The sequence below is a fragment of the Bombus impatiens genome, unplaced genomic scaffold, assembly GCF_000188095.3.
Source record: "Bombus impatiens unplaced genomic scaffold, BIMP_2.2 scf_1055, whole genome shotgun sequence".
Classification (NCBI taxonomy): domain Eukaryota; kingdom Metazoa; phylum Arthropoda; class Insecta; order Hymenoptera; family Apidae; genus Bombus; species Bombus impatiens.
The window spans coordinates 713,981-740,197 of record NT_177474.1 but is presented as its reverse complement, the minus strand read 5'-3'; the positions used below and the strand labels follow the sequence as shown (position 1 = coordinate 740,197).

The window sequence follows — 26,217 nt, the reverse complement described above, 5'->3', positions numbered from 1 at the left end:
GGCGGCCGGTAGTGGGGGAAGGAGAACCGGCAGAGGGGAAGAGCTTGCGACAGAGACGGTCATATGGCGCCCGAGTCGGAACAGGGATGTCTTATGTCATTTTTCTTCGCGATATTCTAACGGGTGTCCCGAGAGTCGTAACCGGTGAGCTCGCGGCCTTAACCCCGTTCGAATGTAGATTTTTCGTGAAACTTTTATTATTTTGTCGGTGGATCGTGCGCGCAGCCTGGCAAGCCGGCCAGCCTGTCGGATTTCAACCGGGCGACCCCGTTTAAGGAGCAAGATTTTTGCGGAATTTTTATCGTTCTTTTTATTGTCCTCTCCTTTACTACCTCCACGTCCGAGGAAGTTACCCGGGGAATAGTAACTTTGAATTTTACTGGCGCGAAGGTAGTACGTATATCCTTCTCGCGGGGCTGATTGGCGGAATGATAATTGGATCGCGGTAAGGGTTTTTAGCGAGTGGATCTCGCTGCGTACGTTGAAACGAACACGACCCTCTGTCTTTTTATTTTCTGAGATGCCTCTAGAAGCAAAGGAAAACATTTATTTCAGAGTTTAATACGTTTATTGAAATTTTCTTCGTTCCGGTATCGAAACAACGAGGTACTTTTCAACGTGCGAACTAAAACGCCAAGTTCCAGGAAGTACGTAACGATAAAACACGTATGGATTTTTTCCAACTTCTCCTTTCGCCTTTCATTAAGATTATCATCGGCGAAGCCGCGAAGGTACGATCGCGATATCCGTACAGCGCGCGAGTAGCGCCGATTTCGGAACGCATTTGTACGCGTTCCATTATTCATCCGCGGTAATGACACCGATCTCGAATATTACGTATCTCGCGTGCCCGTTAGAACTATGCGTCGATCCTTCTGTTCTCGATGAGATTGCTTTAGCTTCTTGGACGCTGTTCTTTTTTTCTCCTTTTGCTTTGTCGTCTTATTTCACTCGTATGTTTGTGGTTCCTGGTGGCGATGATTCCTATGAAAAGTTTGCTCGTTGAATGAGAAAAAGGTAGAGAGGGAGAAAGAGAGAAGCTATCGAGCTGGACGGATTTTCAAAGTTGGTTCCCTGGAGCGCTAATCGAGCCGACCTATGTAGCTAGTTTCTGGATGAAAGAGGAAGCGGTCCCGTTCGCAGCCCGCGGCTGCTTCCAGATGCAGCGTTTTGAAGATCCGCCGCCACCGACGCGGACTCGATTATCATAATAAAATTTAATTGGCACGCTACGTCGTGGCCAATCGTAGCCATGCCTTTAAACGGCCTCGATTTTCTCTCGGGCTGTTTTCCCCCCGATCGTTTCTGTTTCGTTCCGAACTGAGCTTCAATTCGTTTGGTTAAATCCGTAAAACGAGCAACTCGGAGCATACCGAACGTGAACTTTCCAACGGTAGAGAGATTTTCGATTTAATTGCATCGCGTGTAATGGCTTGAAATTTGATAACGCGTGTTGCGTGTTAGAGGAGACAGAAGGAAAAAGAGAGGTAAGAAGAAATACGAAAGCCGTAGAGGATAAAGTAAAAACGAATGTCGGTTGTGACATACTTCTGTGACATATAGTTGTAGTAAAAGCGGTATATTTTTTCGACGCAAAGAAGAGGAGAAATGACGTTATTTCCGAATGATATTCAACGAAAGTGCATTCCACCCAACTATTTTATCGAAAACGACATTCCATTTATGTAATTCTTTTGGTTATTCGCGACTTTTGCGTTGCACGTTAATTCGAGGATTTCCTGCAGTTTTGACCTTTGTGCGAGCAAAGATGCGATAGAAACTATCAAAATGTGCTGACGAGAGGCACGACTGCCTTTGGAGGAAATTCAACAACTCCAACTCGATAACCCAGATTTCGGTGTAGCCGCATAACGTTCGGGGTAAGCAATACAAGTAAATGTATCGCACCCTCTAGTTCAGGGAGTTTGCAACTGCAAAATTAATCCTCGAGTCCTAATATCGTTCCCTCCGGATCATAAACTACCGGTCAAACTGGGAGCAGTATCGGTCGATTCGCGTATCCCTTTCCGTACTTACGTACTTATGCGAGCTGAAATACATCTAGCTAATCGCACCTGCGACTTCGGCTCTTTAAGGATTATTATCTGTGAATAAACTCTTCGATTGTCGCAAGATTTAGGACGAATCATTCTCTATGGAAACGACCCTTCGTTTTGCACCAATCACGTAGAAACGCGTCTTTCTTGAAAATTTTTTTCTCAAGTTCTCTCAAACGACTGAAACGAAACGATTTGAAAAAGGAAGATCCACGTTTACGAATACGGAACGATGCTAAGGCGAAATCGAGGCAAAAATAAGGAAGAATCGCGTATTAAATGCGACGGGGATGGAATTTTGCACGTACGAGGTTTTTGAAGGGTTGAAGTGCGTGTCGACGAGGGGTAGAAGCACTCGAATAACCTAGATTTCGCGAAGACTCATTACATAACTTTTGCGATCGATGGTTGCAACAACGGGTCTCTTGCGCGTTCTTCCGGTGGTGCATATGCACGGCAGAAGAGCGTATAGTGTACATGCATATATTTACGAGGATATTATCTAGCGTACGTTCGACGCTGATAAAAGCGCGGGCAAAAGAAGAACGGTTTCATACGGTTCCGGACGTTGTCGGGCTTTTTCGCCAAACGCTTCTTTTACAAATCAACCGTGCAAGCGTCTGCCGTCCGTGAGAAGAGAAGCGGAATCCGTTTTACGAACGATCATTGAACGTACTACCTCGCCGTGCCGTTTCAATTCCGTCGTGGATGCAGTTCTGTCGAAACCAACTATTTCCACAGAGCGAAAAGTGTAAAAGTGCCATCGAGAAATTGTTCTTCGCTTCGAATTACGATGATAGTATCCGGTCTTTCTATAAATAACATCGTATTAGAAGCTCAGCTATGGTGGAAAAATAATAATAGCCTACTCGAGGATGAGCTACGGGACTAACAATAAGCATACGCGTACGTCGAATCAAGGAAAACGATCGTTTCGACAAGGTGATACAGTGTTGTGTGAATATGTAATAAGCGTTCAATGACTGTCAGTTGGAAACACGGCCGACGTGACAGTAGGTCGAGACACGTTCTGCGCTGTTAATGCAATTTTCTGCGCGATATTGCACCTTCGCGCGTACAGATTCACAGTACCCTTTTAGCCCAAAAAGATGACAGAACTTTTGCATTAACCTAAAATTATATGCTTTCAGCATGTAATGTAATTCGATGCGGCGCTCGGTTAAAAAATTCCACCGCTCTTCCTGACCCGCATCTTTTGCCAATAGTTTCGTGGATAGAAAAATTTTGCAAGGCTACCATAAGCAACGGATGTCACAGATATCAACTTTCTTAAATAAATTTTTGCAAAAGGGAGAATAGCTGATCGAATTCTAACTTTATGTTCTTGTAAAAATGTGTGAGAATTTAGGAAGAAAAAAACTGATTCATCCGGAGTAAATTGGAAAAGAAAAACGGTAACTCATTCGGAGACAGTTCGTTAAAAGAAGTGGAAAATTCGATACGCGAACGAATAAAGTTCTTCGAATATAAATTTATAATAAAATATAAAAAGTACAGTGGCAAAAGTTGGAAATTTTGTTTCAATTTTATGTTCTCGTAAGCATGAATTTATTTAAAAAGCCGGAGCAACTATTTCATATTTCATGAGCATTTTATTAGAGAAATAAATTATAAATGCAGAGTAGCAGATGTCACGTGCAAGTAAAATATTTTAAAATATAAACCTCAAAATATTACTACGAGAAAAATTGGAATTCGCATTTTAATTTTAAATCCTCGCAAGCGCCCTATAACGGCAACCGTCTAAAAACGCATTCGGAGCTATTTCTAGCTTGCCAAAAAGCTCAACATCTCGCTTAAATGGGATGCACGAAGATCTTCTCGAGTGACCGTAAATCTATGCGAACGAAATAACTTATTCTCGAAACCATTCTTACGAAGAAACTGGCGCTCTTACCATATTCTTGCCGAAGGCTCTTGCTAATCGTAATATTTCTTTTAAAAACACAATAACTCGCGTCGAAGAATCTCCATTGCGATAATTACTCGGAGCTGCAAAAATCTCGAATCTCTAGAATCTGGAAAATAAAATAAAAAAGGACGTTGCTCGCTCGTTGACAACGCGATGGATTTATGAACAATGATCTAAATCATAATCCGGTATGCCGAATGGTAACACCATTAAGACTACATTTCAGCGAGCGAGACAGCCAGCGGAACGTTGACGTACGGACACGCATACAAAGTTGCATATATGTACGTTTGAATGGAATGCATTCTGCATTATGCGTCACGTCAGAATTCCGAGCTCGAGTACGTTACGGCAAACGACCGTAACGACGAACAAGTGGCTGCCGCGTTTCATCTCCCGCGATTTTCCATGAGAAACGCGAAACGTTGTTTGGAAAAGTGGCGGTGATGGTAGTCGTATGAAGATAAATTGATCCAAACTTAGCCATAACGTCGACGTATATATCGCCTCGAATTAGAATTCCTAATGATTATTTGTCACGTGAGAGCGAAACAATGTTTCGTTTCGCATTGCATGCGACGAGGAAAATGAGTCGCTTTGTTTCGACGGTTTTGTCTTCTGTGATATCAATGAGATCGTGGAATATTAATGTATCTGTTTCGAGACAGATCGCCGATATACTCGCGAATCATGGAAATTCCTTTTGCCAGGAAGAAAAAGAAAAAAAGTAAAAAATAAAACTTCAGAGGCTGTTTTTCGCGACTGAAGCTGGATTCTGCGAGTACCGACGACGAGCCAATCGCAAGCAATCTCTTCACGGTGCAAGAAAGAATATAGAAAATTATTGCAACCAGGTAATTACGTTTCGTTAGGGTTTGATAGCTCGGCTCGAACATTTGCAAAAGCAATTCGCGACGACAGAGCGTGCTCCGAGTCATCGAGAGTCCCTAAGTACCGGATAATTAACTCGACTTTTCTCCTTGCTTGCGGTTTCTTTGTAAACCGCTTTATTTAATCGCGAATCGAGTTCTATCGATCTGTCTCGTGGAAAAGATATCATTTGAACGTCTAAAACCAATCTTGTCTCTGAAGCATGTTAAGTAATAAAATCTCTAAAGTTTCATTTACTGGAAAAATATAATTTTAAGCGTGGAAGGTAATCAATTCGTAATTTTTCATAACGACTTTATCGTAGATCGACAACGTCGGATATTGATGTTTGTTTCGCGTTGTATTAGTATTCTCTGAATAATTATTTTATTCCTCGGATCTCGAATCGGACACGGTCACAAATAACGAGTTACGTTTCTCGTAGATCTTAATACTCGACGACTCGTTGAAGATCGTTTCCGGTTGGTTCGACGCGGTCGAGTCCATTTCGTTTCTTATCAGCGAACACGTGTGTGACAATAATGGCTACGCTCCACGATAAATTTCGCGTTGATTTCGAGCACCTGGTAGTACGACCTAAAACTTTTCTCGAAATTGATGCATCGGAAATATTTTATCGGAGATTCGGTAACCCTTTGAGCGATTAAACTGCACGGAACAGGGCTGAGTCATTAATGTCACGTATCGGAGGATTTATTTTGTTACGTGGAAATTAATCTTTTTCCCCCGTATAGCTGCCTCTTGTCGTATCACGTATCCAATATAGGGTTTCTTAGAAATTCAACGTGAAAAGAATAATTAACGTGTTCGAGTGACGTAGTGCTGTCTCTTACAGATTTACGCGACTCTTACAGTTACGATCGCCTAGATATATTCCCTTCGGGATTGCACAATTTACGATCGTAAAAAGATTCGCGAAATTTGGTCAACCTAATAAAGCGTAGACATTTCAATAAACTTTCCGTGTATTTCCATGTATTTATGGCTGCTAAAACTTAAACGGCCGCGTGTTTCGTCTCGAGATCGCGTTCGCCTCCTGGTAAAATATCGAAATTGAGAAAAGAAAAGCGAAAACTATACCGTGTAATTGATTTCCGAGTCTATTAGGAAGTCGGGACTATGGCTTACTTGTTCCGCGTGTTTCGCGTCTACCTTCGTAACCGAGTCTAATTGAAGGTTTGCTTTCGCGCGGATATCGTGGTCATCTACAATGTAAATGACGGCTCCCTTATTCGTTGGCTGTAAGACAAACGAATCGGAGACTATCGTTTCTCATCAATCTGTCGTAACGGTATCGCCAGATTATAAATTAAAATTGCGAATTAAATTTGGAAATTAAAGAAAATTCGCTCATTTGTTCCCCTTCCAAATATCTTTCGTCGAACTTCCTTCGTATAATATCTAAAAATCGGCGCTAAAGATACAGGCGATCCGATGTACTAAAATTTCAATACATATATCAACGTTATACCGAACCTCGGATTAATATTCAAGCCACGTCGAATTTATTACGATTATATGGATTAGAGTTGCGCTTAAGCGACGTTTATCGCGATTAAGTGGCCATTATCGCGAATAGATACCATCAGTTTTATCCCAGTTGCGTTATTTATCTCTATCGAACTATGCGCAAAATTACACACCGAAATACACACGTTAAACGATGAACAATCGAGCGAAGAGTAAAATCCTGTAAATGAAAAATACCGCGAGAGTCGGCTGTCTCGAAAAGTTTCGGGGAAAATTCTTGCGAAAACTGGATACCACGTACTACGTACATTCCGTGAAAATGGCGTTTCATATGCGGTTAATCCTCCTGGCTCTCGACGTAAAGCATCCTAGAAGCGCTCTCAATCCGAAAATAAAGTTATCTGAGCGCGTAGAGAAGAAGCCGATGCGCGACGAGTCGAAGGGAAGCGAAAGATTCGCGGAAAATTGTCGCGAGGATCACACCGAAATCGAAGAAAAAACGATAGCCTCGAAGCAGAAACTATTTCGTATTTGTGCGTTTCTATACGGGTTAAACGAAATTCCGAATCCCAGCTGTTCCTATGTCTCGTCGTTATCCCGTTCACCCGGCTATTGTGTCACGATGGACTATTAAATATACGTGTACGTTTGTTGGCTGGCGGAGCATGAAAGGAAAGGAGCAAATAACGGACGAGGAAACCGTCTTTGCAAAGGATGGAAATTTAGAGGGAGGCAAGAGCTTCCTCTCCGTCTCCGTGAACGATTCAAACGGAAGGAATACTCTTTTCCTTACGCGTCTCGTCTTCGTTTCTTCTCAATCTTCCAAGGAAATATACGTAGAACGAATAAAACCCACTGTCTCGGCTCCGTGGATGTTGGAAGCTCGATACGAAATTTGTCTGGAGATATCTACTTGTAAACTGTCCTCGATCCGAGGCCTTTCTTTCAGAATAACGATGAAATATTTCTACGACTAGTGCAGATGTTTCAATGGCGATTAATTGATATTTCATTCGTGTAAGTGTATCTAGGTGGCAGCATGGCAAACGTAGCGCTTTAGTACTAGCAATTTCAGAACGTTTCTCTATCCGTCTCACTGTTAGACGCGGAATTTATTTTGATGACGCGGCTTAATAAGTGGCATGCATCCAAAGCTGCGCAAGGCATTCGTTCGTACGACCTCGTTAAAAATATCGAACCTGATTCAAATCCACAGCTGGAAATCTCATAGCTATCGTAATAATCGTTGTCGTTCTTTTCTTATTTGACAATTATGATCGATTACAAAGAGAATGGACAATCATGACTTTCTTTTACCTACTATACTTTCCTTTACGTATTACGTGCATTCTGTACAGTTTTTAATGTGTACGATTTTCAAACGTTAAGCATAAATGTACAAGCATCCGTAGTCCAATTACGAATCGCAGGGGGACTGCGTAAAGGCCTTTTCAAAATCTTGTCCCACCGCGACGAACGACTTATCGAATCGATCTTCGGCCAAATTTCAAATAAAGATAACGCGTCGGATAACAAAGAATGGAAAGGAAATTTCAATAAATCTGTTTCGTAATTTCGCGATATTTTCTGCGAAAGTATCGGAAAGCTTAGCTTTCATTTCGTTTAAAAGCGCAATTATTTGCGTGCAATATCGTTCCTTTAAAACGTGCTTTCGCAAGAGCATCGTTTCGTGTAATAAAATGTAAGTAATAAACGATGATCTTGGAGAACGGTAGAACCGATCGAAGCTGCTCCACGATGCCAGAAAGCTATTATTTCCTCCTTTAGACGTGTTCTTTCAGTGCTTGCGGGAGAGGAAAAAATGCGACTGGAATAATAAGAATCCGAAAAAAGGGGTGGGAGGGATATAAATAGAGGGAAGAAAGAAGGAGAAGTAAGATAAAGGATGACATAGATACAAAGAGTTATTCCTCGTGGAAGAACTGGAGAAATTCAAGAGGAGGAACGATGCATTTCCGTGTACAAGTTTTCTTTGAAATCCGTCAGATGATACTCGGAGTGGTGCGTCTCTTCAATTTCATTCAGAATGTAAATTGCGATAACCTGGCCTGATTCCGTACGTGTATGCTGGCTGGGAAAAAGGAGAGTGGCCTAAGTATTTGCTAGAATAGAAATCGTGATGGACGCGGTGATTTAAAGTGGAGTCGTTATGGGTCATCTTTTAAAGATAATAAACGTTCGATCGAGCGATAAAATATGTTAAAGGAAAAATTGAGCTACCGGGAAGCTCAGAGAACGGTGTGACAACGATTCGTACGGATTAACTGGAAAAATTCAATCGACTCGACGGAGCTACGTAAGAGAGATAAAAAATTTGCCGCTGTCATTGGGCAGATGGAAAAGCGGGCAGCGTCTTTCTTATTAAATCGGCGTAGGAACGCGACGCGGCGGATCGTAAAAATTTCTCAGCAAATCCCCCGGTATCTTTAGCACGGCCGAAATTACAATTTAAATAGCGACTCCCTTATTCATCGACCGTCAGATGTGAGCGCTCGCGACTTAAGGGTGGCTATCTTTGCCGCCGTTCCACTCTTTCTTTTTCTTTCTCGATGTCGATGGTACCGCGAGTACGACCGAGCGAGATGGAACGAACGAGAAGTTAGGATCGTGCGAACGGGACGAACGATAGTCGACGACGACGTCTGAGAAACTATCGCGAGAAAGAAAAGTAGAAGGAACGTGTAGAAGGAACGAAAGAGGATGAAAGGCGAGGCAAGGGGTGAATTGGAACGAGAGATAGAAAGCAGAGGGTGGATATTCTTTGTGATGGGATTTGAGAGGCGAGCGAGGAGAGACGTTCTTGACTCGATGCTGTCCTTAAACCACGAAAAAGCTCGAGAAGTCCGAAAGCCAAGGGCTGAGTTCGCGGAAATGAAGATCCGCCGTGGTAGCCTTGTCGCACTTGTTCTTCACCTTCTTTCGTTCTCGACGAAGGAGCGCGCCAGCTTCAACGACCAGACCGCAGTTTTACCTTCGTTCGTTCGTTCGTTCGTTCGTTTTCATCGCCTTTCGTCGGCCACGGTCGACGAGCTTTGAACGAGTTTCCGAAATAATTTCCACCGCTGAATGAGCTCGATTCTTGAGCCACGGCAGACCCTGGTGAGCGGCGTTAATTGCTATCCACCGGTTCAATGGTTAGATGTGTTATCTTTATGACTTTTCTCCTTTCTTTTTAGTCTTTTCTACTTTTAAGTGTAATTAGGAATTTAAAGCGTCGAGATCTTGCTTGAAAATTATTAAGTAAATTAAGAGACGGATATATCGGGGCAAACGCTTTATTTTTAGAGTATAGGAATCTGTTTCTTTAAATATAATTGCTAGCTTTCGAACGATTTCTCGTCTTTTGGAGAGACGAATTTCAACGATAACGTTATTTTCCCACGTAACGTTGTTCCTTCTCCCCTTGAATCAGTGAGTATCATCTATTATTACGTATTCCATATCGTTGCGGTATAATGCAATCTTACGTCGGTTATCCAAATTCCAACGTTCTACGCCATTTACATCCCCTGGCTCGCGTGAAATAAGTAAAGAGCGTAAATCCAAATATGTAGTATTTTTCTGCTAGGCAAATACATTCGAACCAGCAAGCATAAATCGTATATCGTTCGTTAAACGAAAACGTTGCCGAACGACGTTCATTTCGCGTGAAATTATAGTAAATTTGAAGGGACAGTGGCAAAGGAAAAACGATAAATTGTAAATGAAATTACAGTCACCAATTAAAACAAGTCATAAAACGATACAAACTCTACCGCGAGATCAAAGCAAAAGCCCAAGGAACACAGTGCATATTCATCAGTTTCCATCGACCTAGCCCGCCGCCTGTCGGCCGAAACAAAAATCGATATTCCAATTTGTCGAGACATCTAACGACACGATCGACACAGTCGCTCCTTTAAATCGTGTTTTGCCTTTCTCGTTGATCGTTAAGCTTCCCTGTTTTTTTATACCTATAGCTGGATAGTGCAAATTTCAATTTGTAGCCACGCGAACGTCTCGAAATTTCTTGCGACGATTAACCTCTCGTTCCCTGGGCGGAAGGAAACTCGCGACGCATCTCGCGAGGGAAACGCTGCTGGCTGTACGCGAGCGTCGACCTCGAAAATTGGATTTACCCGAGGATCGATAAGCCGTCTCATAAATCTGTCCATTATCGTCCCGTAAAGTTCTCCATACGAGTCGCGAGATCGGCGCAGTTCCACGTCTATAGATTCCTCGCGATCGACAAGATCCAGGGATTGTACGGAAGAAACGATCGAGCAAGGTCTCTGCTAGATTCATCGGTGAATCGAGATTTGCACCAGACGTAAGAAACCCGAATATACAGTATGTGCTGTTTAACTGGAAACGCTCAAACGTAACGATGTAACGTGGTGCGTAAATAAGTTCTTTCCGACGAATTTATTTTTATTCTTCTTAAGTCTGCTCTCTCGTTGTCAGTCTGGAGAATTTCTCTGCGACGCTTTGAAATTTCAGTGCCTCGGTCGAACGTCAAAAAGTCTAAACGAAACACGGTATTCGAGAGATCTACAGGTCCGTGGAGGCGCGATCGGAATATTGGCCGATCCGCAGTGGAAGAGCGGCTGTGAATTCGGCATTCCGAATCGGTCGTCAAGTCTGGAACGGGGGTGTCGAAAAACTAGTCTTCTCTCTTTCTCTCTCTCTCGCTCTCTCTCTCTCTCTCTCCCTGCTTCTTCACCACCCGTTTCCCTTCGAGCTTCTTCGTCCGTTTCTCCACCACCCTCGATTCTCCTCTGTTACTTTCGTCTGCTCGTTTCCCAGCTGCAGCCCCGGCCTGGACCGAGGAGTGCATTAAAATAAATTAATTTTCATGAGATTTTCCCGTAGCGAATGGCCGTTACGGGACTTAAAATAATAATTCAACGAGCCGCATGGGCGAAATTTGCATTTCCACGTCACGGCACGCTTCTGCCAGCCAGCCAGCGACGATCTTCAACGGCGTAACGGAAGTCGGAATAGAATTCAGAAGGCGGCAACGCCAGCTGAATGGAAGATGGGAACAACGTAGAAGAGCGAACACGAGGGCCACCAAATGGGACTGGAGAAGCGAGAAGCCGCTTGTTTATCGTAGAGACAGATATTCGCCGACTCAAGATAGAGAGAAAGAATCGCCGACTCGTTTAAGCGGCAGAAATATTGCCAATTGATAAGCGTCGCTCGCGTGAAATTTCACTCGTACAGCTCAGGGTAAAAGGTATCTGAGCGCTGTCATGGGAATATACTAAGCGAGCCTGTTCGCATATCACGGTTTCCTGAAATTTAAAAGAGTGATTTAACTTTTTAAGTCGCCGGTACAGTAGTGGATTCGCTAATTTCGCGAGAGAAATTACGACGGATAAAAGCTACTTATCTTTATGTTGTTATCCTTTCACGGATTTTAACGAAAGGAATTCTTTTTGTCAAAGAACACGGACAATACGGACGGGTATAAAATAGTTGATATTCTTGATATATCGCTGCTTCGCTAAAAAAAAACGTTTTATTGTACTTTAAGATCCACTTGAAATAATTGAACGTACAGCGACTTCGCTGAGGTTGCCTTTTATTCCCGCTAAAATTGTTCCATGTTCACGATACATAAATTACTTTCGCGAAGTACGCTTCGTGGGATATGGAATAATATCTGTTTTCCTTGTTACTATCGGTATTCTGACTTCGTTTCAAATCATTATACGCAATTGCGAACATTTTCTTGGAAAATCAAGGCATTTGAGATTGAACTCTGGCTTCCAACAACACGAACAATCTCTGGAAACGTTCACTACGCGTGGACTTGATATTTCATGGAATTATCACGTCGTTTCACAGAACGGTCATTAATGGCCTTGCCCGAATGTCGAGTCCTTCGAAGGCGCCGAGTCTCAAAGTTTCAGCATTAATGTTTAGTTCCGTTTTGTGTAAAGCGGTTCTGTGAGCGGAAATCATCGTAAAGCCGGAAGACGAGCGAAACAAAAATATACAAGCAATTATAATTTGTACTATTTTAAAAACCTGCTTGCAACCTGCGTAAGATTCTCGCGATAATCGTAGAAGCCGTTTCGACGTGTCTCCGAGAGGGTAGCGAGGGGACGAGAATTACGATCTCATTTGAGAATGTCCCCAATACCAGATCGAGCGTTGACTCTTTTTATTGGACAGCAGTAAACGTGCCGAGTGGAAGTGCCTCGCAGCGTCGCGTTTATACGCGATAAACCCTTCCGAGTTCGAAAGTGCCCTTCGCCACTCCTTGACCAACCTTGTCGTCTCCTCTATGCCTGAGCCGAGGCAGCGATGGAACGTGTTATTTTCCCTCTTAGGTTTTTCTCGGTTGTCGTAACGGAACAACGTCGGCACGAGAGTGTCTGGTGTCGATTAAACCCGAAGAATTTCCCCGCTTTTATTCGAAATAATAGAACGTTCCGATAAGAGGTATTTCGTATAATGGATTCGTTCTACTGTGTTTCCAATGGGTCCTGCACCAACTAACGGACGGGAATTTAGCGGATCGATTGACCATTTGTCCTTCGCTTCGTCTGTTCGTTGCCAATACGAAGCATTCTGGGAGCGAACGGTAACAGACGATGAAACATGGATACTTTACAAGAACGAGTTCATTGGAAATGCTGAATTTTTAGCAGCTAAATGATCGTTGTACACAGACGAATGTACTTCTGTATATAGGTACTATAGTTTATAGGACAATGCAGAATTCGTCGTATTATCGATCTAATATCGTCTGATTACGAAACAGGTTTCCAACTACGGAGCTCTAACTCACCGAACGTAGACCTTAGAACGTAGAAACAACGATCGTCGACGTCCACGAGAACTCTCGCCGAAAGCTCTGCAACGAAAGAATGAAATTCTTATTAAACAAGTTGTTACAGATTAAAGCTTTTCACGTTTTCACGTACGTGATAATATTTCACGCTTATCAAAGATATTATTTATCGAAGATGTCTATTTATATAAAGATTTATCAAGGATTTATTAAAGGTTCGTTATAGGTTATTTATTATCTATTAAAGATAAAGGTTGTAAATACAATATCTTGCAGTTCTATCACGGTTCTACAGTTCTTGTTAATTAAAAACTTCTTATGAAAACGAAAAGCAGGTGACACACATTCGACACTCCTCCTTGGAGTATCGCGAGGAACGTTATACCCTGTCCCTAGTCGTATCGATGTTAATTAAATTAATTGCAAGGAACGTTGCCTCGTTCGTCGAATCAAAATCCAGAAAAGCTGTATTCCACTAACGAGTTACAAACACATTGAACGAATTTTCGTATCAATCCGCTTGTTCGAAAATTTCGCTAGAGATGCATTTCCATGTTGATAATAGAATACATTCTTTTAAGCTTCGGTGCCAACGATCGATCGGTCCGTTCGTCCTAAACGCACCAAATATTTTGCGTCAGAAGAATCAACGACACGCGTGTCTCGACCGATCGCCACGATGCTTAACCACGCATCGGTCGATGCATCGTATTCTTTCAATTAACTCCTCGAAAACTTATTGTTACGGCGATAACTTATTCGTCGACGCGGTATTCCCTGGACGTTATTCTCGACGTTCGAATAAAACAAACCGAGGCTTGCTCGTGGAGATACGTAGACAGGAAGTAGCCGGAAGCAGTCCCCGGTGACTCTTTTCGAGATGGGGGTCGGGTCCAGCGAGGGAAACGAGCGTGTCGTACCCGTGAGCTTTTCTTCTCCCATGACGATCCTAAAAACCGATGCACCATTCCAGCCTGCTGCAACCCTTCCCCATCCACCCCGTTCATCCTTGGACCGTCCCTCTAGACCGGTCTTTACAAGCTTCTTCTCTCTCGAGTGTTTATGGATCGGAGACGACACTTGGACTCGCTCGGGTTCCTTCGTCGTCGTGACTTCGACCGACCTTCCAGGAATCGTAACGAGGCTGGCCGGGCCGCGTGTTGCGCCACCATTACTTAAAACTAAAATTAGTTCCTCGAGTGCACCCTTGTGGCCTAGCTGCGCCGAACGGGAACCGTTGGAAATTGTTAGACCGTATTGGCAGAGTTCCGGCGCACGCGCTGCCGTACAAACGAAATCGTTGGATCGCGATTACTTTGGAATGCACGTAGAATTTCAGCATGATGGTCGGACTATATAGCGATACCTTTACAAACAGTGGCAGATACATTTGAAAGAAGGTATAGGTCAGATTTGACCGAAAAATCGGCTCTGTTTTTTATCAATTTTATGAATTTTTACAAATTCAAACGATTTTTCACGATTTCTCGTACCTACGTATTTCGTCGGCCATCTATAAATCCATGTCTTGTTTTCACTACTTTTATTCCTTTTTCGAAAAGAAAAGGATAGAACTGCTTCTTCCTACTTCTCGTTTTCTGTAAACGCGAAGACCCAGAGAAGCAGAAAATTCGTACGCATTTTGCCGGACGATCGTGGAGAAATTCCGATGGCCGTATGATTACCAGACAGATGCTCGGCGCGGCACTTTCGTTTCCTCGTTCCTCGTTTGTCCGCATATCTTTGATCTCCTAAAGCGTCACATCGAGCGACGCATCTCAAATGGAAGGGAACAATGCATTTAAATGGGGACGATCCAAGGCGGAAGTCGTAGCTGGGTCGCGTGCACTCTCGTCCGAGCATTCGGCTACGAAACAGTTCGACATAGTTTTCTCCCTGCCACCGTCCAACTGCACATTTTTTTTCGCCGGAAACCACTTAGAAATATTAAACTTTGCCACTCGTGACAAGTCACGCTATCAAAAGTTACGTATCAAAGTGGAAAATGATTAGGAACGAAAATCGCGTAAGGGGAATATGCGAGAAATTGTTATCTTTTGCGATGCTGTGCGTTGGATGATGTAATAAGAGACTGGAGCAGTTCTATAGATGACTCGGTCGAGAAAATTAGAGAAGAAAATTTCTCCGGAAAGTTGCTTGTACATTAATTACTTTTCCCTCGTCATCTTTCATTTTCTTCCTTTTCTTTTTTTACATAATTAGAGACTCTTTTAATTCAATTCGGAAGGATTTATTCATTCACTTTTTTTACTCTTGAGATAGATCAACGTAGAGCGTAGTAACTCCGATGCGAGGTGAAAGAACTTGAATGTGCGTGAAATTGAGATTTGCAAAAATAGTCAAAGAAAAAAATTCGCAGCTCTATCCATAAAAGATAAACATTTTTATCGAGAACCCCGAGTAATAAAATTAATCGTCTAAATTTTCCAATAATTCCCTTTTCGAAAATAATTATATCGCGATATAAATTCATAGCTGTATTACGAGAGTTAATATACTAATTAATATGGTAATTAACGCAGATTATTAATCCGACGTTTTGTCGCTAAAGCTCATTAATATTTATTTTCTTTATGATATTTCGCACAGTATTGCTTCAACTTACCAAGAGATGGTATTTAAAAATGACAGTGCCAGTGGAGTATGAAAGTTTAATAATACCTATCTTTAATCTAGCTTCGTTGAATTAATCCGGAAATAAAATTTTTTCAAGTTGCCTCGTATCGAATCTCTGTGACCGGATTTAAAATGGCGAAAAGCGTGATTCGAGTCTCTTCGATTCTGCTATTTCGCAAAACGTTGGGCTCGCACGTCGTTGATCTATGGCGTTCTAACTTGATTTATCAGGGCGCCCGGATGATATACTCCGATATTCGGATTTGAAATGATAATGCTACTAGCGTGGTATTCGACTGGCTGATTGACTATCGGTTTATTAAGTTGAAAACGGCAATACCAGGGATTCGAGTTGACTACCTTTCTGTCAAACGTTGTCAATTGATATGAGATAGTGGGTTCGAGATATTCCTGAGTCGAATCGAACGTATCTTTAAATCGACGGAAATGATTTTTAAACGTATCTCGTCAATTGGTCGGATATCATATATGTATTCGTTATATTCGAAAGATATAAATCTGAATTCGCGATTAAGCGATCGACGAAGCGTCGAACCCCAAACATCGCTCTTCATCGAAACGTCGTCGCTAATTACGTAAAAAAAGGGAGAGAAGAAAGAAAATGAAAGGGTGTTATATACATATATGTATACGAAACTGTGAGACACGTGCTGTGACGAATGACGAACGCAACGGCGATAAATCAACACTTCCGAAGTATCGTCCGAAAAAAGCGCGCGAGCCCGCAGATGTTACTTCCGTTCGTTCTCCGTTGTTTAAACACCGTCCACGGGATTTCCTCTCTCTCTCTCTCTCTCTCTCTCTCTTTCTATCTTCAACGAAGTCGCGCCCGGCCAACAACCCAATTTTTCGACTCGAAAAACGCGGTCACACGGCGCGCCGCAGTCTAACCGGGTAGAGACGCGAGACCAAACTTTCGTAATTCGCACAGACGCTGCGGAAATGTCAACTGGAACAATCAACGCCGCGCCACGTTGCAACGCGTGTCCCACGGGCACGATGGGCATTCCTTCCGACTAGCGACTGTCAGACTGGCCCTCGATTTATTATGCATTCCGTGAACAACGGTGATTACGAAATTGCACGATGGAAATGGAGGCTCCGGACGAATCGTGTTCGAGCTTGAACGCTCGAAACTTCAGTTCGAACGGTTTATAACGTCGACGGATCTTTTGGTTAGGTTTCAGCCGATCGAAGGATTCTAGGCATTGGATTTTTCCGATCTTTTTACGAATCGTACGAAAGTTGTACAAGATATTCGACGGAATTGTATGTTAATTGTGAGACAGCTTTCGCAACGACGACAATTCTGGACAAAAAGAGAGTGACGCTTTAACTCGCATGTAAACTTCGAAATTGTCTGGTACAAACTCTATAGCAGACCATTAGTATCCTTTATCAGGCTCGTTTTATCGTATCGTAAAACTCTGCCCTTTCTTCTTTTTATATTTTCAATTCTTTTGCCTTCGGTTTCCTTTAAATAATAATGTAACGATTGTGTTTGACAAATATCCTTCGCTGTAGCCGCTCTAACTTTAAAAACGTAGAGAAAGTTTCAAATATTTTATACTTCGCGACAAACGCTACGTACATATTACGCAAATCGATTCGCAAGAAATTATTTAGAGTAGATTAGACGTTACTCTCCGATCTACCGTCATTATCCGCGATTTTCTATCCGATTTATATTTTTGAAACACGCGTACGCATGCACACGTACGCGAGTAGGACGTCAACTTTGTTCTATTCAGCGAGTCACCTAACGGCACGGTGGATCTCGGAATGTTCGACTAGTTTGAGCGGCGAATTACTCGAGGTTTTACGAGCAACTCGAAAATTTGCGATTCCAGCGATAGCTTTCGGTAATTTCCGTTAAAACCGCCCTAAATTAATTTCGCTTTAGTCAGCGTTCAAAATGTGCAGATTTGGAACTTGGAAGGCAACTTTGAATTTAGCTATTACAATTTAACTCTGAATCATTCTTAATCCAGAACGCGTTATGTACACAGAGATCTCGAGAAATTGCTTGTGTAACATGGTTGCAATGGAGATACTAATTTGTAGTAATTGACTTTGAGATTAGATTGAATCCGTAATACGCCTCGAATAAGAAGAAGAAGGCTTGAACGCGTAATACATTTAATACGCGTTATATCGTTCTTTGGTCACTTTTATTCGTTTATAATCGATGATCGTTAATGGCGTTTTTAGAAGCAATACCATTCTCTCGCGTCTTTTTTCTTTCTCTCGTTTTTCCTCTTGCCTTGCTGGCAACGTGTAAACGGTTACTTAGTAGGCAAATAGGTCGGCCAATAGGAACTTATTTCTGCGTCACGAGAAACAAGGGAATTCCCTGTGTGGCTGTGTACTGTGCCGATGATATCATCGCTCGTTCAATCATGGCTCCAGATACACGTGCGTTCAGGACCGTGACTAAATATACGAGAACCCAATCCGTTTTGTTCCTCCTCTCTATCTCTGTTCTTCGAGTCTGACTCGTTGCCCCTGGCCCCGTTGCTCGACCAGTCGATTCACTGACAATGAGATCACAAACACAGCGCAAAAAAACACTTTCTTCCTTTGCCGGACGACTTGGACAAGGTGCTCGCCAACCATGGAATCGCTGGCGCGTGGCTGCCTTTCTTCGGTCTTGAAGTCTCGAGCAACGGGGTTGTTGACACTTTTCGAACGTCATTAAGAACAACTGTATGTATATATAGGTTGTTCACACTGTCTTTGCTGTTTCGAGTATGGACGTTATATCAACGTACATAAAGTTGACTTTTAGTTGATTATTGCGATTTATTCAAGAAAAATACTTTCGCGTTTGTAGTTGTCCATTTTTAGTGGGTTTAAGAACGTTAACCGTTTCTGTTTGGAGAGTTGCTTTCGAAAACTGTTTTAGTCGCGTTTCTAGCCAGAGGATACCGTGATGTGGAAAGTAGCAGAAGGCAACCGCCACGAGAACTGCTCCCATTAAAATGGTTTTTTAACCTACGATACATTCACGAGTTTAAAGTAGCTCTCTTCGTAATTGCTTTTGTGTAACTTAATTGGCCCGCGGCAATGCTCCAGAGTAACGTATTCCACTCGCAAAAAGGTTAAATATAATTAAAGCGTATGAAAATGACGTGTATCAGAGCACGGTGCAAAGTCTTAGAGCTCGTACCACAAAAACAGAAATCTTTCGTATTTAGAGGGACACTTGGTAGTATTCGATTCTATGGTTATTCTTTCAGGAGTATTTAACTCGAGAATTATTAACGTCGTAGCTTTTGTCGTTATCGATTTCCAATTTATAACAATTTGCAGTTCACTGATTTTAGGAAAATGTATAAAATTAAACCAAAGGATATATCTAATTGAAATATCATGAAAAAATGTCGGGTTTCATTAATTCCAATACAAATAAACGTTACGATATCGAGTTTATAGAAATTTCATTTATATATAAAATTTTCATTGAATCGAACGAGAATTAATTTTAGAAGCTGAATCGTAGAGTAGAAAAAGATGAAATATGCTATTTTATTCAGATTGTACAATGAAACGTTGACAACACCGAGTATTCGTGATTGAATAAACAAAACGAAAATGTTCAAAACTGTGACAAATCTTTTTATTTATTTCGTTATTTCGTTTCGTTACGTTCTATCGTTATGTTTTTCCAGGCTTTTTAAAATACGCGCTGCGGCAGTATTTCTATGAAAATTTTTCATCAATTTTATTTGTTATATATGCGGCGAAAGTTCGGAACAAAGCGATGAAAAAACTCAATGAATAATAATTAAATATGTAATTGCTTATTTTGGCGTAACGTTTTCATATTTTATAACAAACACGGATCGTTGGTTTTTTTAATGAAAATAATTTTTAAAATATTTTTTCCTTCATTTCGATCCGGGTAATTCTAACGAATCCTTGAAAGAGTGTACAGGGACATTCGCCAGTCCTTCGACATCGTTGGTCAAAGGAGCGGCGAAATACAAGCGCAACATCGCCGGAACAACGATGGCTTTGTATAGATCTCGTTCCAAACGAAATTAATATCGCGTTTCAGGAACGCGTTATATTTACTTTAAATCGAGAAACGCGTATCGATCAGCGCAGTTTCACACCGTAGGTGTGCTTGCGCGTACATTTCGCAACGTCGATAACTGTTCTAGTACACCCGGAGAGCTGTTACAAATATTTGAGAGGTGACCGTATGGTTCGAGCAAATGAACCAAGTACAGTGGAAGTGACTTTAACACTAACCGTACCGACGCTTCACATATACCTATTTTTAGCCGGTCAATTTCGATTTGCTAATATTCAGACACAGAATTTCATCCATCTGAATACTCGTCTTTTATATTTTCTACGTTTTTCAGTAACTTTCTCATTGAACGCGGAGATATATTCAGGGATAAGACAGAATACAAAACCAATGTATCGAATTCTATGAGATTTGTTCGCCCCTTGGCGTGTTTGATTTCTCGTAGGCTTCGATCTGGGCTTCGTGACTCTGAAAATGATACTGTATTTAGATTTCGTCTAGCTATAGAGAACTCATTACGGAGGGAGTATATTTGTGAGAAGTATTTCTCGAGAATCTGCGACAAGACTTCGTTGTGTTTATGCGTTACCTGACACAGGGTCTGTCAGATTATTCAAGCGCTTACGACGAAGCCATACACGTGTCGCATTCAGATGTCTACGACTATAGCTGGCTGGCTAGATCTACTTGAGTTCAGAACCGAGGACCCAGACGGAGAACTTTAGAAAAAGCCGTAAATTTGTCGGCAGTAAACGAGTCAGGTGACGAATTTTCCTCGGTAAAAAGCAGAGAAAAGCTTGAGAAATCGATTAATCGGATAATAGAAGAATGTACATAAAGTTAGACGAACGGAAGAAATAACGATGATAATATTCGGTCGATCGACCAATCGGTCGAGAACTTGACCAATTATCGTTACGATATGGTGGCAAAGTAAATTTGCAGATTATCGCCACTGCTGAGTCGCTGGAAGTCGACGTGAAAAAGTGAAAATATTCTTCTTCGATGTTACATGAACATGTATAAGATCTTTATCGTCGTTCGGCCAGTTTTCCGAAACGATTCATCGTCGGCTCTACACAGCGTTCGCCGACAACAGCTCGACGATATTTAAACAATTATCGTGCTCGGCTGACGCAAACGCACAAACAGCTATGATATCGGCTGATAAAAGGCCGACGAAAGAGTTGCCGAAGGCAAGAACTCCGAATGGTATGTGGTCTGGATGTATTACAAGCGAAGCCGGAGCTTCGAGTCGTGTTCACGGTTAAATGGCCTGTAAAAGACGAACAATGCGATTGTTTGAAATATCACGTGTCTCGGGTCGGGGTCGTTTAAACATCGTTAACGGGTGGTTTTCTGCGAAACGGAGCGGCTGTTGGGCGAACGCGATTTGAAATTCGCGCAGATGAAATTCAATGACAGCGGTTTCGTAGGACGATTGTTCGAGTCCGAATTAATGCGCGGATACCAGAAGTTTCCAAAGTTCGGACCCAGACGTGCTTCTACCGCTGTCTGCCGGCCCCGTTGCATTTCCGCTGCTTGAAAACTTCGAAAGTTGATATCGCCGCATTAATTTGACGGAATGCTTCGCTAAAGCGAGACGTTCGCGTTGGCTTGCCGCAATTCCGGCGAACAATCGGCGAAAAGACAACGCTCGTCGTTCTGGATCGATCTGTATCGATCTGTATCGATCGGTCGCCCGTATAATGCTTTGAAACGCGTTTTTCGACGACATTTCTGGCCTCTGAAATACGACTGTTCGTTTCGAATGTGGAAAACAGTGGAGACGACTCTCGCCAAGTTTGTTCTTATTTTAAAGTAGCTATCTTAGTGGCCGAATTTCCATGATCTGTTGATCGTCGAAGCCGCAAACACCGTCCTTGTCTTTGAACTTGTTACTGTATTTTCTAAACGTCCGTTCGAATAATTTTCTTCGCGAAATAAGTGTACGTTTGGATGAAATACGCGTGGCAAAATTGGCTGACGATAGCGCCAGAAATACTCGAAACTTGGATCCTTCCACGTAAGAACTGTCCCTTCTCTTTCGCTATAAAATTCCGGCTTTGGAAACAGTCGGTACAACTGCAACGGCTGGCTGTGTAGTCCACGTGCACAGCTTATGGCGTCCAGTTCTAAAGGGAGGAACCAACGGAACGAGGGTGGAGGGAAAGGAGGAAGTCGAAATGTTTATCGAAGTTATTCCGGGGACCGAACGAACGGTCTAACATAAGCAAACTTTGCCGTGAAAGGGCAGCAAAAGCTGATTATGCCTGCTCGCTTTACATCCTGGCGAATTAAGACGACCGCACCAGTCGTCTGGGCGTGTCTGCTAATTATATTTTTTCATTAGCGAAGCCGTGCGCGGCGGAAAAAAATGAAATATCCTGGGGAGGCTGCTGGTCGAGACAGTACTCTGAGGAAACAATAAATTCTGCAACGTAACCGAGAGTGTAATTATTCGGTATTCGAGCATACGATTCGAGTTGCTTCTACGTCACGGTATCTCGGAGTGTATTTTCGTGACTTTGGTCGTTTCTTTTTCCACTTATTTTTACGCTTCTTGCCAAATGACAGGATATTTTTATCAGGTAAAGTTTGATTCACTGGCAAGTAGTCGATTCTTCGGATTGATCCGCGTACCTCAAGTTGGACGACTTTTTAGGTACGAACGCGTATCGTTGTTAAGCGGATTTTAGCTTTTGCTAGCACAATACGTCGTTTTTTATCGGATGATAAAGCGGGACTTATTTCGAAAAATGTCAGCCGTATGTATTTCCACTGCTTGCTTTGTTTCAATAAACTACGGCTTCGAAATGTCCTATATTTTCTAGGATTCTCTGATAGTTATTTATCGCGTAGTTACACTCTGGTTATCGACGCGAGAGGAATAAAAAATAAAACGGAAAACGAAATTCGTTTAGCTCCAACGGCGTTATTCTCCGATAAAATTTCGCGAATAAACCGCTATTACAATATGGACGAGCAAATTTGTTTTTGCAAAAGTTGACTTATCTGTCGAACGATAAATAGCTTCGAGCGAGCAGCTAAATATTTTGGCGAACGAGTCACGAAAAACACGCGGTTTTTGATTACAGATAGGGTAATAGAAAAAGAAAAAAAGAAGAAAAAAAAGAAAAAAATAGGAGAATAGCAGGGAAAAGAAACGGTGCGAAATGTTACTCACGCGTAGTTAGCGGGAAACTCAATTTCGAGGATTAACGATTCGTAGTCTTTCGAGGGTGCAATCGCTTTAACGCGATACTGTTCTTTCGCTGGCTATCTCCCTTAGCCGGAAGCGAAATGAAGAGATATTAAAGATGAAAGAAACACGAGGATAGATAATTCTCCGGTGGTAAGAAGCGCGATGAAAAGACCGAGGTGGGAAAGGAGAATAAATGGTACACGATGTTGCAGCTGTTGCAATAATCCCACCGCTCTTATCTGTGTGTATATCGTGGATTGATAAGGGTAACGCTGAAAGTCAAGGAGATTAATTCGGTCCGATGAGAAAGGGAGCATTGTGTACGGTGGTAGGAATATCGCGAGAATAGTTGAACCAATCTCGATTCATTTCGAACGTGTCGAGTATGAATTAAACATGGATTCGATGTTCTTAACGATGCTCCGAAACGACGTTCATAGAACGGCGAGTAATTATCGACCGAGTTAATGGAAATAACCTTTGCCTCTGTCGAATATTAATAGAGATAAATCAAAGAGGAAAGTGTACGTAGATTTAGGGCGAGGAGACTTTCGTGCGACGCGAAGACGTTGATTCGACGCGAATTCGAACGAAAGTTTGTTCATAGAAAATACGCTTCTTCGGACGCTTAACGCGCTCTTCGAGAAAGTTGGCGTACTCCAGCCGCGCGAAAGGGACATTAAGCTCCGATCCAGGCAAATATCTGTTTTCAAACGTCCGTTGGATATTTGCACGCTCGCCTGAATATTCAGCAGCGGTCGACGAGCTCGCGCGTGTACGCGAGTCGTGCATGAATACAACCGTACAGATATTATACGGCCATTTACATAAGACGTGGGTGACGTTCGCGTGGACATCGGGCGTAGACGTCAGCCTCCAGAACCGGTGGAACGGCGGAATTTTCAACGACAGGACGGCATGCCCGTGGAAATTCTCTAACGCCAGTTCAGCGATGCTAAATAGCCGGATTTGACCGGATGCTCGAGAGAAATCACGCCACTCTACAGGAAGAGAAAGAGAGAAGGTGAAAACCATGGTACACCGTTTGCTTGCTCGAGCACCGATTGTTTGGACGAGTGGCCGATTCGAGAGGCAAAAATAGGGTTCTCGCTTCCGGGGGAAAGATCGTGATAGGGGATCCTTGCGTGTGTGGTTAGGAGTTAACTCGTTACCTTACGGCTTTTCGGCTAGATCAGCTGCAAACCGTTTCTTGCCATACGAAATGAATAGCGAATAGAAAACGAACGAGAAGTAGATCGAAACTGGTTGCATGGTATTTTTTATTTTTGCCTTTATAAATCGAATGGAAAATCCTTTGGAAAGTTAATCCTTTGTAACGTTATTGGAACGACTTGGCGATCCTATATACCGTACCTCTATATCTCTATATCTCTTAAATATCGTTTTATTCGAAAATCTAGAAACCACTTACCGGTACTTCTGGACGTCGATCCGATATTGAAACTACTATGAGAGAGGCAATTTAAAGAACGACGGCCAATCGATATACGTACCGAATTATCCAAAGTATATTCGGTTACGTAATAAATTATAAACCCGCGTTACATTTTAGAGCCGCCTTCGTTGCCTTACGCGTAATTCGAGTCGAACTCGTGGTACGGGCTACCAGTACGCTACCAATGGATTACCGAATACAATCGTATTTCGGTGTTCCGTTTCACACGTAATATTAAGACGGAAATGAAAAAAGACCGATACTCCGAGAAGCTAGATTTTCATTTTCCGAACGTATTTCAAGTTACAAGGTCTTTCACTCCAACGAACGACTTCGTTAGGCGATCGGAAACTCCTGTTGCAGGCTCTTCTCGTTTACCGCATCAGCGTCGAACGCGTTTCGAAATTAATCGTTGGCCTCGAAGCGTCGAGCAGAACGTTTCACATACTTGCTGCATATCCCTGTCGGTTTATTTCGATCCAATCTGGTGCGACACCGGTGGAATATTTTAACGCCGTAACACCAGGAAATCGAATCGAATTTAATCGGTCGATCGAGAGAGCTTTACGCGCAGCCATTTACGATTTTACTGTCGCATTGCATTCGCGATTTATACGTCTTTGAACGGCGGCCGGAACGTATTGAGATTGCCAGCCGATACTTCCGGTTATATCTACGCCCGTCCTAACTCCCGATGTCAGCCAGACTCGAAAGCCCGTAAAATTATCGACAGTATCCGAGGAAATAAAGACGTCCCTCCAGGCGAGAGACGAAAGTTCGACTAAAAAGATCGGGCCGATTGTACGACGTCAGCGAAACGTTCCTAGAAGACGTTTTCACGGTGAATTGTGCTTTTACATATAGTGCCATCCCTAGCCTGCCGCTCTGCCTCTGGATGGATCACGCGGAAGCAAGTTTTACGTTTCTCAGACGCTACAGCTACCTCGGCATTGGCTGTATTATACGTGTTAGAGATATTGGATGCTTTGGTATTCTAATTTCGTAGCCACACACCCAAGTGCCTCGTTCAAACGTACTATCGAACTCTAACTTGCCACAGACTTCACCGGCAATGTTCAAAGTACCGAATGCGGATTAAAACGAAATATTCTAAAGCAAAGTACGACTCAAACGACGAATTAAAGTCACGACTGAAACTCTTGCGTCCTCTGGTATCGATAGTGGGTTGATTCGACTCGGCTTTTGGGGTTTTGCTTTCGCGCGAAACTGTACGTTCATTACATTGCACGAAATTTATCGTAATGTATATCCGACTTTTCGGCACAAGTATACATATATAGGTGGCGCGAAATCGATATTCGAGGCAGGTGTTCGACCGGTGAAAATCGATCGCATCGATGCGAGTTCGAGCGATAAAACTCGTGCCGTGCGTCAATCGGTGCTAAATTTAGGCTTGGCTTGCACCATAAGCCGCACCGACTAAATCTGTTTCGGCTATATACTACTACGTTGTTTTGCTTTCAGCTTCCTTCGAAACGTTTTGCTCTTGATAAATTTGACTGCTCAAGGAGCAAACGCATCCACCATTGAACATTCAGCCGCGGAGATTTCATCCATCGAATCTCCGTGTTCTCTGTCTTACTTCCTGCGATTAAGAGAAAAAATTTTGTTGCAAGTTTTACACCACGTTACCATATGGTGCTCTGGTTCGCTTCCTTTAATTATTTGTATATGTTTCAGCA

The 26,217-nt window shown here is 42.6% G+C and overlaps 2 protein-coding genes across 2 annotated transcripts in view; one reads left to right on the top strand and one right to left on the bottom strand.

Annotated features, from left to right (window-relative positions):
• Nucleotides 1-22: 22 nt before the first annotated feature.
• LOC100745873 overlaps nt 23-26,217 on the top strand; it is a 70,077-nt gene continuing 43,882 nt past the window's right edge. The window contains exon 1 of the mRNA XM_024370888.2: nt 23-1,880. The gene's annotated coding sequence lies outside the window, so the exon portion shown is untranslated. The remainder of the gene's footprint in view (nt 1,881-26,217) is intronic.
• On the bottom strand, nt 12,168-15,569 carry LOC117152293. Its single transcript, XM_033323476.1, has 3 exons — nt 14,842-15,569; nt 14,077-14,436; nt 12,168-13,219 (listed from the first exon to the last, which is right to left on the bottom strand). The coding sequence occupies exons 1-3, from the start codon at nt 15,017-15,019 to the stop codon at nt 13,116-13,118; spliced, it is 642 nt and encodes a 213-aa protein (XP_033179367.1). The 5' UTR covers nt 15,020-15,569; the 3' UTR covers nt 12,168-13,115.